At 45.3% G+C, this 14,357-nt stretch overlaps 1 protein-coding gene across 1 annotated transcript in view; it reads left to right on the top strand.

Annotated features, from left to right (window-relative positions):
• The window catches only part of FLVCR2 (FLVCR choline and putative heme transporter 2), a 50,839-nt gene that overhangs the window by 18,800 nt on the left and 17,682 nt on the right, over positions 1–14,357 (top strand). Inside the window, exons 2-3 of the mRNA XM_080808585.1 lie at positions 8,082–8,223; positions 10,744–10,884. Of these exons, the coding sequence (XP_080664711.1) occupies positions 8,082–8,223; positions 10,744–10,884 (283 nt within the window). The remainder of the gene's footprint in view (positions 1–8,081; positions 8,224–10,743; positions 10,885–14,357) is intronic.

Raw genomic sequence — 14,357 nt, 5'->3', positions numbered from 1 at the left:
CCAAAGGCTTGGATTTGGGAATTTCAAAAATACAGTCATCTGAGTGGGCTTTTGCAGGCACATTATTGCTTACCATGGCATTTCCTAGGAGCTGCCCGGCGTTCCTAAGTGGCCAGGGGCTCACTTCCATAATTCAGCTGGTGTTCAGCTTTCGTGTTTCAATGTCCCGGCACCCACCCCATTCTCCTTGTTTTTTTCTGGGACATCTGCAGACTCAGTGCCAGGATGCCCCTTCTGCGCCTCCCCCATAGGTCCAAAGATGGCTTTCATGCCCAGTGCCTTTCCTCTGGCCTAGTACCTTACATTTGGGACCCCGGAGCCCCTGTTTGCATCATTTTACCCAGACGTAGGTGTAAACAGATGTTTAAGCGACATACTGGGAAGTACAAACGTGTGTTTGCATAGAAGCATTTTTACCGTGTTTAAATGCCCACACCAGCACATACCAGGGATGGGCAATGAGTGTTGAAGTCACTCCTGAGTTGCACCTAATTCCCCACGTGTATGTGGTCCCAGGAGACAAAGCATTAGTGGTGCCGTGCTGTTCACGCCGAAGACACCCATGTCGAGCCACGCAGCCCCAAAACTGTGTGGGCATAATTAGGTATGGGATGGGAGTCAGGCTTACCGCATTTTTAGCATGTTTTAGTACCCATAAATTCTGCATGGACTCAAATGACCTTTTGTGTAGTAACATTTCCTGACATTGGTCTGTGTAGTTTAATTTTTTTTTGAAGTTTTTATTTATTTATTTGACAGAGAGAGAGAGAGGTAGAGAACAAGCAGGGGGAGCAGCAGAGGGAGAGGGAGAAGTGGGCTCTCTGCTGAGCAGGGAACCCAACATAGGGCTCGATCCCAGGACGCCCGGATCATGTCCTGAGCCGAAGGCAGGTGCTTAACCGACTGAACCACTCAGGCACCCCTGTGTAGTTTAACTTTTCCTCAACTGTGGTACTCTGTGAAACTTAGCTTCGGGTTAATTTTTAGAGTGTAAGACCATTGCCAGTGTACATAGAGATGTGTAGGTTCGCACGTGTATCTCGTCACTCATGATATAAAAATACCCTCCTGGGGGCGGCGTTGGACCGTGTGCTTTAAGATTGTTCACGTGGGTTGATGGGCTTAAAGAGTGTGAAAATCTAGATTGAACCCCAATGTATCTTTCACATGGCTCTGATTTTAAAAGGGCCTTCAATCACGTTTTTGTTTTGTTTAGCTTGGCTTGGCTTGTTTTGGTTTTAAATAGCAAACTTTCTCTGAGAACTCGGTCTGCGTTTCAATTTCTGGCAACGTCTTTCCCCAGGTCCAGGCTTGTGGCTAATCTGGAAGGGGAGTGAGGTGTTCCTGACATGCCAGTGAGCTGAAGCCTCTTCATTCAACATTTGAGCGAGCCCCTGCTCTGTGTACCGGGCACCAGACTAGAGTCAGAAAAATGGCAGAACACCAAGGGAGTAGAGGAGTTCAGGGCAAGGAGATCTCTCCTGGCTAGGGTAATCAAAGAAAACCCAGTAAAGGAGCTGATGTTGAGATGGGCTCTGAAACATTAAAAGAGGGAGCCCTTTCCAAGTGGGGAAGCTGCTTGCATAAAGGTAGAAACTAGACCACGAAGAGACTGGAATCGTGACTCGTCCAAGTCCAATCTGGCTGGAGTACCAGGGACACAGCAGGAAGTGGGCGGAGAAGGGCCTGGAAAGACAGTTGAAAGTAGGTGAAGAAAGCCAAGAACAGCAGTCTGAGGGGTTTGGACTTCCTTCCTCCCTCTGAGAGGCCTTATTCCTTGGAGGGACCCCCCTCCCCCCACCCCGACACAGGGGCTTGGAGGCCAGCCCTGCGCTGAGGAACGTGTACCTGAGTGTGTGGCACAGGGCGGTAGAGGAGAGCCCACAGTTACCTGCTCAGAGCGGGCTCCAGGGCGGGCTTGGGAGGCTCGGGGACAGAGTGTGTGTGAGAGGGCAGGGTCAGGGGTGACTGAGAGAATGCAGAAAGAGCCACAAGAAGTAAGGAGCTGGAGAGGGAAATCGAGGAGAACCGGGGAGGGCAGTTTGACTGCCCTAAACAGACCATGCCTCCAAGGCCTGGTAGCTTCCCACGGCCGCCATTACTGTGAGAGGGTGTAAGGGGAGAGCCGTGGCTGTGGCCACCCCTTGGTGCGAAGCTTCCTGCTGTACAGTCCAGTCCAAGGAGCTCACGTAGACTCCAGAACAACCTCGAGAGCTAGACCGTGTAACTAGATAATGGTGTCCTCCTTTTGTGCATTACAAAACAGGCACAAGGAGGTAAATCCACTTCCCACGGTCAGACATGTAATAACAGGTAGAGCTGGGATTTCAACTCTGATCTCTCTGATCCCAGAGCCTGAGTCCCTAACCACTGTATTAGAGTGGTGATGTCTTCCAGGACTGTTGAGATTGAAAGGAGGAAAGGTGAGGGTTTTTTTTTTTTTTTAAGATCTTATTTATTTGAGAGAGAGAGAGAGAGAGAGAGAGAGCATGAGAGGGGGAAGGTCAGAGGGAAAAGCAGACCCCGAGCTGAGCAGGAAGCCCGACGCGGGACTTGATCCTGGGACTCCGGGATCATGAATTGAGCTGAAGGCAGTTGCTCAGCCAACTGAGCCACCCAGGCAACCCGAGGGTTTTTAAATATATGCAACATAGGTGTGTATTCTTTGAGGAGTAAGTGAGCTCATTAGGTCAAAAGCAGACCATGTTTGAAGTAAGACGTCCAGCCCAAGGGCTCTGTGGTAGGGAAAGCAGCCCACCAAGTTAGGGGACATTTTTTACCCTTGGCTCTAGGGAGTCAACTCCTGGGAGCCCTGATATCCCAGAGACATGCCCGGCCCTGACCTGGTGACTGTGCCCAGGGGAAAAGAATGATGCAATGGCCAAGGAATGGCCCAACCCTGGCGCAGAGTGGGCTCATCTCTGTCTGGGTGGCAGGTATGCCCCGGGGGAGGAGTGAGCAGAAGAGGGGGTTGGGTGAGTGAGAACTTGTTTGCTGAGGTGGTTGCCTTCTATCAAGAAAAGCAGTCTATCTTACCAATGGCCCAGGGACAGGAGGACGAGGTGCCTAGGACCCGAGCAAAGCATTCAGATGGGGACGTGGTCTGTCCCTGGAACATTAGGACCAAAGACCTCACTGTGGTGTTGACCCCACTCTTGCCTTTCGTGGAAGTCCCAGGGTCCTCGTTTGATGGCTTGGGTATCTTCATGGCCACACGACATTTAGGAGGACAGCTGTGTGCCACAATTCTGACTCAGTGGTAACTCAGGGCTTTGTTGAATGCCCCATTATGGTCAGCGATGGGGATAGTGGTTCTGTGGATCTTAGAGCCAATATAACACATACTTTGTCCTGTGCAAAGGGATTAAATTTGGAAATCTTACCCTCTTAGAGGCAGCCTGGTGGTTTTCCGGGTTTCTTTTTGCTCTGCCAATTGCAGAGTAAGCAAGAACAACAAGGAGTGCATTACACACAGTATGGCTTTTTCCTGTTCCCCAAGCCCCTCACACGGCACTGGTGTGGTTTTGACTGTGACATTTGCTCTGAATGTACTCATGACCACTGATGCTGCAATAGCATTTAGACGTCACCCTTGGGGTTGCAGAAAGGGCAAAAAGAAAATAGGATGTGAGCGCTGAGTACCCCAGCCTGCCTTTTCATCCTTGTGTTTATCACGTTTTTGCTAAATGCCTTCTTTGGGGTGAAGTGAACCACAGTGATGAGACTCGCGGGCTCTGGATTTAAAGCGTGTTCAAACTCAAGCTCTCCCGCTTCTAGCTGTGTGACCCGGGGCAAGTCACTTTTCTGTACCTCCCTTTCATTGTCTATAAAACTGGGACAGCGGGACACCCACCCCTCTCTTTCTGGGGTGGTTTCGAGGATTGAGATCCTCCATGAAAAGCTCTGTGCATTTTACTGATCAGTATCACATGGTGGACTCTAGAGATCAATGGAAGCCCTGCCCTCCTGGTACTTACAGTCTGGTTGGGGAGACAGATGGTAATTGAATAATCATGCCAGTATAAAGCTACCTGGGTGGGGCCTGACCTCAAATGAGACACTAGAGAAAGCTTCCCTGACCAAGTGTGGCTTGAGCTCAGGCCTGAAGGATGTCTGCATTGACTTGGTGAACCGGAGGAGGGAGGGCATTCTAGTCTGGTCAGAGGAAGCTGGTGCAAAATCCCTATGGTCCTCGGACATGAAGGTGCTTTGAACATTTTTTTAAAGAAGATTTTATGTATTTATTAGAGAGAGAGAGCATGCATATGAGCAGGAGCAGACTCCCTCTTGAGCAGGAGGCGGCACCCAGACACACTACTTTGGATGTTTGAAAGATGGAAAGGAGGCCAGTGTGGCAGGGTTTCAGGGAGCAAATGGTTGGCCGGGGCAGATGACCCCCAGTGCAGAACTTTGTGGGTGTGCTTAGGTTTTTACCTAATTTAAAAGCAAGGGGAAGTCACTGCAAGGTTTTAGGTAGAGGAAGGACATAATCCAATCATATTTTGCCAGTATCACTGGCTGCAGAGTGGAAAATGTCTGCGAGCAGAGCCACGCGGAAGCTGTTAGGACACCCATGCCTAAACTGTCACCCAAGCTCCCTTGATGGATGACAAGGATTGCCTACATATGAACATACAGGTACTCAGGATGAATCCCAGACCTGCGGGATCACAGTGGGGTCAAGGCTGGTGGCCTTTTCAGGCAACGTGGGCAATCTTGCTATTGGTACTGTAGAAATGACAAGAACCTAAATCCACTTGAAAAGCACTTTTTTTAGAAAGATTTTATATTTATTTATTTGACAGAGATTACAAGGAGAGAGGCAGGCAGAGAGAGAGGGAAGCAGGCACCCCACAGAGCAGAGAGCCCGACGCAGGGCTCAATCCCAGGACCCTGAGATCATGACCTGAGCCAAAGGCACCCAGGCACCCCTGAAAAGCAATTTTCAAAGCATACGTTCCTGTAGAGCCAAGACTGGATGGTTTGACTGTGTATTGTGTTTTTTTGCCCACGACTAATAATTTGTTGAGGATGATAAAACTAGGACAAACGCTAGGACATAAACCAATCAAACCAGTTAGCAATTATTTTTAATCATTTTCATTCACGGCCCGGGTCTTGTTTTTGTAAGCACAGGAAAGGTGCCGGCACACCCTCTTGGGGTGGCATTCTCCTATCTCTTTGAGTTAATCTTGTACTGACTTGGGCTGCAGGTCTATGATTTTTACCCTTGAGGTGTCCTAGAAAATTCATGACAGAACTTGAATGGGTGAGAACCTAGGCTTCCATGTTGACTAGTGTCATACCAACTTTTCACAGGAGATGGGAGGTGAGCTCAGGTTCTGGAGTCAGAACTGGTGTAGGAGGGCCAGTTCTCGTGTGACCTTAGGCAGGGTGTGGACCATCAGTGTTTCTCATTTTTGTATTTATTGTAAAATTTCTTGGGTTAAATGAAAAAGATAAATGCTGTTAGATACACAGTACATAGTAGATGCTCAAGAAATAGCCAGCCATCCTACCTTCTCCCTACCTTCTCCCCTGTAAACCTTTTTATTTCCCCCTTACCTCTCTGAATCCAATGTGGTTTGTAGAAAGGACAGGGACCCTCATGGGCAGACCTGTGTGATATTGCCAGCTTTGCGTAGAGAAGGTTTTCCCACCATGTTCATCCGTCCATCTGTCCAGCTAGCCAACATGACTGAGCATCTGCCAGGGGACAGATTGAGGAATTGGGAGCTGAGCAGAGCCTTCAAACTCTAACTGAACACACAGATCTCAAGAAGAAGGAACAAATATGTCTTGAAAAAAAACAGAAGAGGCAGCAGTGAACAGTCCAATCCAGGTCAGTGTTTTCCACACTGACCACGAAAGTACCTCCAAAGTCAATTTCCTTCTGAAGAAAGGGTACCTTGTGGCAGTGTTGCTCTCCGGCTGGGTCACCACAGGCCCCCACAGCTGACTGCCTCAGTCTCCTGTCTGGAGAAGGCTTCCATGTTGAAGGTGGGGTGCAATAGCGCTCATTCAGGCCTTGTGTGGAGACAGAATGGAGCGTAGTCTCTGAGGAATCAGGCGTCTGGTGTAGAACCAGCTGGGGGGACTTCTTTCTCAAGGCAGAAGATTACTTGAGTATTAGGTTTTCCTGTATCAGGGTCCTTTGGGGAATGAAAGAATCATAGAGCCTTGGATGATATCCCATTACTGCCCTCATTCTTTTTCTTTTTTTAATTTAATTTAATTTTTTCAGTGTTCCAAGATTCATTGTTTATGCACCACACCCAGTGCTCCATGCAGTACGTGTCCTCCTTAATATCTAGGGACGTTTTGGGGTTCTGTTGAACACCTAGATCTCCAACACTGAAGTCGTGGGAGACCAGATAGAACCTGCAGGGGGCCCTGTTTTCCAACTGTGCGGGTTGTCTTTGACCCTTTGTCTTTGGCTAGTTTTAACCCCTTAAAGTCTTGGAGATCAGCCCTTAAACTAGACTTAACTCTGGCAAATTGTTGTGACCGAGGATCAGATAAGACTCCAAGGACATGAAATATCTTCTCTTCTGGAGAAGTCTGTTCACTTGGCCCTTTCTCAGGACTCTTAGTGCTGGAGAGACCCAGTGGGGGAGGCCCTGGCTGGAGAAGCTAGGAGATCTGTTTTCTTATCTCAAATCTGCTAGAACTCGTATGACCCTGTGTGACTCACCTCCTAGAGCTTACCTTCACTTAAGTTCCACTTGACCCTCTATTAATCAGGCTGTACTAGATGATGACAAAGGAACTTTCAAAACAATAACATCCTATGATTTAAACCCTCAATAACCCCATTTGTGTTATTTTTTTGTATCTTTGTTTTAAAGTCCCTGCTCCCACTAGATTATAAAGTTACTTGAAAGTGAGAATTGTGCCATATCCATCGTGGTACCTGGGTAAAATATCTAGCAGAGTACTTTTGACACAATAGATGGTTTAAAGATCTGTTTGATTTATTGATTATGTATTGGCAAATTTGGAAGAACCCTATACCCAGCCTATCGATGATGACTTTTGCCACTGTTCCAGAGCTGAGAACCACCATCCCGAGTGGTTGTAACTGACAGGCTGGAAAAGCAATCAAGGTTGTCAACAGACAGGTGTAACAGACGTTATTATAGTGTGGCATGAAACTAACTCGCCCTCTACTCGCAGTTCCTTTCAAGTGCAGTAAAGAAAAGTGGGACATTAAAAGATTAACTCATCTTCCTTCACTTTGGGAATTTGAGGCTTGCCTGAGTTCTCAGGCTGTTTTCCAATTTCTGCCTTGGTATGTATGTGTGGCGGAAGAGCTTTCGGGAGTTACGTCACAGTAAGCCATTACTGAATGGAGGCATTTGGGAACTTGAAAATGCCCGAGTCATGTTATCTGTCAGGTCCCTGGAGTTTGAACTGTGAGGCAGGTATGAGATGTTTTAATTCGCTGGTGTGTGCGCGTGCATGTTTATAGCCAGTTTTCATGTCCCCGTGTCTTGTGTGTGTACCTTTACGTGGTGACATGTGACTTCACACTGTAGATGCTTTGTAAATTATGAGTTATTTACACAATGAACTTATTTTTTCACATGTGTGAGTGTGGTAAGAATTTTAGGCTTTCATCTCCTACTGAATGCAAGTTCTTGGGGTTGTAGGGTATAGAATTTTTCTGTCAGCCAGTCTCAAAGCTCCAGGTTAATGGATTCAGTGAGATGAAAAATTCAGTGGAAAAAAAAATCAATGTTGTTTTACTCTACTATAGAGATATTGAAGTATGGGAACCATTGTTCATTAGTCTGCAGCTAGAGAAGAGCCAGCCTGCATTGAGAACCCCAACTCTAATGTTTTCCAGTAGGTATCGATAGTTAGGGTGGTCAGGGGTGAGTTTCAATCAATAAAAAGAGTTGAGTTGTCAATGAAATGAAAGATCTCTCTGGTGTTTTGAGAGGGGGGACCAATCCCTGTTGGGGTTTTAAGGAGGCCTGGAAGTTAGGGTTTATGTTTCTTATCAGGAGTCTCTTTAAGTTTATGCTGTCATCTCTTGGCTGTTGGAAACTGTGATTGATTGTCTCTGTCTTCTATAGCTTGGAATTGCAATTGGGTTCTTGGTCCCTCCTGTTTTGGTACCCAACATCGAAGACCGGGACAAGCTTGCCTACCACATCAGCATCATGTTTTACATAATAGCAGGCGTGGCTACTCTGCTTTTCATCCTTGTCATCATCGGTAAGGTCATTAGTAGACTGATGGGGGGCCATGAGGCAGGGAGGTTCTGCTGACTTGGGTGGGGACCTTGTGAACATGACCTTAGAATACCACGGACATTTATAGAAACTAGATGCCAGGCTTCTAGTCGTGGTCTTCAAATGTGTTAGCCAAGAGAGTGCTAGCTGATCTTGTGTACTTTGTTAGCTGCTCAGTAAGGATTTAACGGTAATCAACCGGTTCCCCAATAAAACCTCACCGGAAGTAACGGGCAGGCTGTTGATCTCTGTGATGAAACCCCACTGAGTGCTTATGATATATATCACAGGCACTGTCCTAAGCATGCCTGATCTCCTTGAATCTTGAGGGAAATTCCCATCATCAATCTCATCAATCCCGTCTTTCCCACAAAGGGGAAAATGAGACTTAGGGGGAGTTAAGTAAATTATTCAAGATTAGATGGCTAGTAAGTGGCAGAGATTGCCTAACCCTGTGTAACTCCATCCTCTAAATTTCTGGAACAAAACTAAAAAAGAATTGACCCACAAACACTAATATTCTCATAGATTCATCTGAGAATACCAGGGGACTACATTTTTTGAGGCTTTATTGTTTTTTAAACTATAAGAGGAATACATGTTGGTTATGGAACAATCTGGACAATACGAAAAAGCATAAAGAAAAGAATAGCCAGGGTGCCTGGCTGGCTCAATTGGTAGAGCATGCGACTCTTGATTGAGCTCAGGGTCGTGAGTTCGAGCCCCATGTTGGGGGTAGAGGTTACTTCAAAAAATAAATAAAATAAACAATTAAAATAAAAAAAATAACCATTAACTTAGACTGTACCAGTTAATCCCCACCACCAACCTCAGACAACCACTATTAATTTTATGTGCATGTACATTTGATCATTGAGATATTGGTTAATATATTTATATATCCTCTTTTTATCTTCTGAATGGTACTACATGTGTTGTGATAAATTCAGAAACAGCATAGTAGAGGCTTTTTAATTTTCAGTTAGTCATTCGCCTTTAAAAGTTAACCAGCTTTCTTCCTAACATTCCTTCTCACGTGGTAAAGGTCTCATTCTTCCCTGCCATCCCCACCTCCGGTTCTATGATCGTGCACCCCGTTCCACTGTTCTCACTGAGTCACTCTCTCCCCCTGGGCTCCAAGATGAGAAAGTCTGATGGCTTTTCGAAGCTGGCAGGATATGTTGGGTGGAGGACTTGCTGTTTCTGGGAAGGGGAGAAGCTACGGGGCTGTGGATGGACGCAGGAAAAAACAGTCCACCCAGGGTCCCTCTTACTCAACCAGACCTTAAGTTTCAACTTGTAACGTGCCCAGCTTCAAATGCCTGTGCTCGTAGCGGATGAGCGCGTGGTTCTTTGCATTTGAAATCCCGAAGGTAAGATATTTCTTCGTTTTGACGTTTTATTATCAAGCCAGAGAGTGGCTAATTGAGTAAAGAACTGAAAAATCTGATCTGAATTCTGGTTTGTGGTTTCTCCAGGCCCTTGGAGAAATGGAAGAGAAATAGCCTCTTGCCTTGCTTTCTTTCCCCTCATGCAAAGGGACAAGACAATGGATGAACGGTTTCCAACACCAGGAAGTAATCCAGGAGTATTTCTGGAGAAGGAGGAAGCAGGGCTCTGAAATTAGGGCTGGAAGGTTTTCTGGATGGGGGGCCCCTTTGATCTTCAAGAGAGTAAACCTCACGTCCAGAGCTTCCTCTAACTAGAGACAGTCTACTGACCTTTCAGGAGCATTCTCATGGCATGTGGAGAAGCTACATGGAGCTTGCCTGGACCCAACTTGGGGGGGGAAGCAATTTAACGAAACAACTGGTTACACTTGTCTGCCCCCAGAACCTGAACAGTGATCAATGCCATCAAACGGATTGTACCAGCTGTGCTGGAAATCAAATACAAACTGAATGTTTTTCGCGCTGTCTCTCCCCAGTCCTTCCTATCCCTCCTGCAGGGGTATGTGTTAATTCTCTTGTCTCTTCATGAGGCAGACATTAGAGTCAGAATTTGACAAACTAGGAATCCACTTGAGGTTTTTTCCAACAGAAGAAGATCTTTTCACTTATTCAGGGAATATTCCTTGGCTGCCATGTGCCAGGCTCTCTGCTAAGCATGGGCAGCACAGTCCCTTCCCCCTTGGGAGGAGCTCTGGTGCTAAGCCATTCACTGGGCTCACTAATCCCCAAACCTCACCTCTCACTTTCTCTCTCTCCATGTATTGCTATTATGTTATTTTCAGTGCGCTGTGATATGTTATTTGCTGATTGATTATGGGACTCCTTGACCCTCGAACGCTGCCTGGGAGGCCCAGGGAGTGCAGCCATCCAGAGGCCATGAAGAAAAAGCCACAGGTGGTGAGAAACAGCTTCAAGAAAGAGGGACTGACGGATTTAATTGTAGAATTAATATTTCCTTTTTGAGTCTTAACTTTTTCTCTTGTCCATGTGTTAGCTCTGCAGGGGTGGGGCCGTGGGGATTTGCAGTGATCTCTCTGTTTCTTTCCTTTCAGTATTCAAGGAGAAGCCTAAACACCCCCCCAGCAGGGCGCAATCTCTGAGCTATGCCTTGGCATCCCCTGATGCATCGTACTTAAGTTCCATTGTCCGGCTCTTCAAAAACCTCAACTTTGTGCTGCTTGTCATCACCTACGGTAAGGTACATGTGTGTCCAGGAGTGTATTTAAATTGGTAACGTGAGACAAGAGACCTGATGTGTCTGTGTGTCTTACTCTTCCCAAATCCCAAGTGTGTATATAAAGCTATTGCTGAGGGCCAACTCAGAAGAGTCAGTTGTGCCTCAGGGCCTTTGCATGTTCTGTGAAGGTCACCTAGAAAAGCATTCCCTCCCAAATCAAGTTGTCTTGACAAATGCCTGCTGATCCTTCAGGTCTTACCTGAGTATCACTGTTATAAAGGTGACCTTTATCTGTTTTATTATGCTGTTCCTGGTGCATCTTAACACTTACCATTTAAAAAGAAAATTCCAGGGCTCTTTTCCCCCTAGATTATGAACGTCCCAAGGGTAGGGATTTATGGCTTTTCATCTTTATAGTTCCTTAGTGGTAGCCAGCCTGGATTGGACACTCCAACAGTTATTTAGTGAATGAATGAATGAATGAATGAATGAATGCATGCGTATATGAGTCTTGCCACATAAACCGGTCCCCAACCAATCCTCTGTCATTTTGTAACACTGGCTCCTTTTTTACCTGAATATAAGACAGTATCCCTCTTTTATTTCCCTTTTTGGCTTTTGGTAAGGTACAATTGAATATGCATTAAAATTCTTTAAAAGATTTTATTTATTTTAGAGATAGAGAGAGAGAGAGAGAAAGTACATGAGTGAGGAGAAGAGCAGAGGGAGAGGGAGAGGGCAGCAAACTCCCTGCTGAACAGCGAGCCTGACACGGGGCTTGATCCCGTGACCCCTAGATCATGACCTAAGCTGAAACCAAGAGTCAGACACTCAACTGGCTGAGCCGCCCAGGTACCCCTACTAGTTAGTTTGTTAAAAATCAAGAGTCAACAGTTGTGTAACATGCTTAGTAACCATTAGAAGAAAAGAAACGAGGTTGGTTTGACATAATTTATGCTTAGTGAAACCCCAGTTGGCTTTAACCTTGTTTTTTTATAACAATAGCATTTGCTATGTGCCAAGACTTTCCATATATGATTTTATTTATTTAACTCTCATCACGCCCATGTGAGGTCGGTACCATAGTTTTCCCTATTTAACGGAGGAGAAAACTTAAACTCAAGACAGGCTAAGTAACTAGCTCGAGAAGACACGGCTTTGCATTGGCAGAGGCAGAATTCAAATACAGGTTTATCTAACTCCAAAGCCTACACAATTAATGCCTATACCCCTTTTTGAATTATGCCAGAGTTTCACGTTAGTCTTATCATCATACTCTTTATCTAAATTAGAGTGTTTATCTGTGGAGGCACGAGAGAAGAGGTAGTGTCCCCCACAGGAGAGTGGCACGCCTATTTTTCAGGCAATCACAAAAATAAGTGATCTCTCACCTGGAAAACTGTTGGATGAACAGATTAGTCTTTAAGGTCTCAGGTCTCCATTTCTCATGCTCTCCAGCTTTTCCGTTCTGAGAATGTCTCTGCCTTCACCCACAATATACAGACAGACTTTCCAATACTTAAGATGTCCAATTAAAGAAGTTATGTGAGTTGTCTATCAGTAGGAGGCACTCATGTGTAGATGGGACCAATCACTTAGTGGGGATATTTGGAGAATATCAGGCTATATAGATGGATAGTAAAGCCACGTGACTTTTGGGATCCCTTTCAGATTCAGGATTGCATGGCTCCAAGAACTTTCACTTTTCCTTGAGTTAAGTATCTCAAGTGCATTGACTTTTGAACACCATAAATCTTATTTCATCTGACATCAGGGTATTTTAGGCCTACCTTGGCATTCTAGGGCAGATGAGTGCTTAATAAATATTTTTTTATGGGTGAGGATGATGATAGTGGTGATAAGCGGGCAATGATCCCAGTGTATAGGCAGGGAAGCAAAGCAATTCTTCCCCTTCAGCTCTTGCATGGCTGGTTGCTCATAGGGTCTTTAATTTGGCAGAGTGGTTTTAATACTCTACTTCTGGATATTCATCTATTTGGTTAAATGATAACACAGGAAATAGGGAAGCACTTCTGGAATGATGGGGTGAGGACCTTGGATAATCTCTTCTTCCATAAAGCAACAAGTACACTGACAAACATTGTCAAAATCAAATTTCCAGAACTCTTAGACAAAGGTTTGCAACAATTCAAGGGGCATTTATTCAAGGAAAAAAAAAATGACTGGATAACGGCAAGAACAGTGAGCTTTGTGTTTTAACTTGCCCTATTCCAATCCGCCTCTCCCAGTCTCTGTGGTAGCCTTGACAACCAGCAGCCTAGCAGCCATGGTCGTTGTGAGAACCAGCAGCCTCACAGCCACTTGATGGGGCGAAAACAATTCTGGAGCTCCCCCAAAAACCGCATTCCTAGGTCATTATTTGATATCTGACAGTTCCCTAGAAGAGCCCCATTCAGAGGACTTGCTTTTATTTAACCTGACTCAGAGCTTGCTCTGTGGGAAGAGCACTATTTCCAGGGCATTTGTTGAAAATCATCACTGTTTAGCATTATAGCTGCCTAAGGTAGTAATGACCAGTTTAGGTAAACAGGAAGCTGGCCAAAAATCTTGAAACAAAAATCTAGAGAATGAGATGGTCATAGGAGCTTTGAAAAGCTCTGACATATTCTTAGGAATCTAGATAGAAGTCCACATGCATATGAGCCCTAAACTCTCACCTCTGGCTGACCTTGAGGCTCTGGGCAAGGAGGAAGTGAAGGCTAAGGCAGGGTTGACACCTCCCTGCTGGAGCATTGAAGGAGAGCCTCAGACTCCATACAGAGGAGGTCCTTGGCAAAGGTGGAGACTTACTGGTTTAAGGTATTTAAGGAAATCTCTGTCTAATCATTACCTCACCACTAAACTGATGTAGCAGAAACTTCAGCAGCTGTACATGACAAAGAATACAAACTTCACAAAATTAGTCCAGGAATGTCACCAAGCAAACAGCAGCAACAGCAACAAATCCCAGGGAGGGAGGAGAATCTCATTTCCAGAGCTGACATGGTATTTAAAATGTCCAGCTTTACCAAAAGATTATGAGACATGCAAAGAAATAGGAAAGAATGACTCATACACAAGGGAAAAAAAGCACTTAATAGAAACTGTTCCTAAGGAAGCCCAGATGTTGGACATAATAAAGATTATAAATCAACAATATAAATAATGTTCAAAGAACTAAAGAAACCTTGCCTAAGGATGGAAAAAAAAAAAAAAGGTGGAGAATAATGTCTTACCAAATAGAGAATATCGATAAAGACAGGAATAAAAAAGAACCAAACAGAGATTCTGGAATTGAAAGTACACTAACTAAAATGAAAAACTCACTGGAGGGCTCAAAATCAGATATGAGCTGGCAGCAGAAAGAATCACTGAACTTGAAGATAGATCACATGAAATTATCCTGTCTGAGGAACAGAAAGGATAAAGAAGAAAAATGAGCAGAGCCCTGAGACCTGTGGGAAACCATCACGCAAACCAACATATGCA

Source organism: Martes martes (genome assembly GCF_963455335.1).
Source record: "Martes martes genome assembly, chromosome: 7".
NCBI lineage: Eukaryota > Metazoa > Chordata > Mammalia > Carnivora > Mustelidae > Martes > Martes martes.
This window is presented reverse-complemented; position numbering and strand designations above follow the sequence as displayed.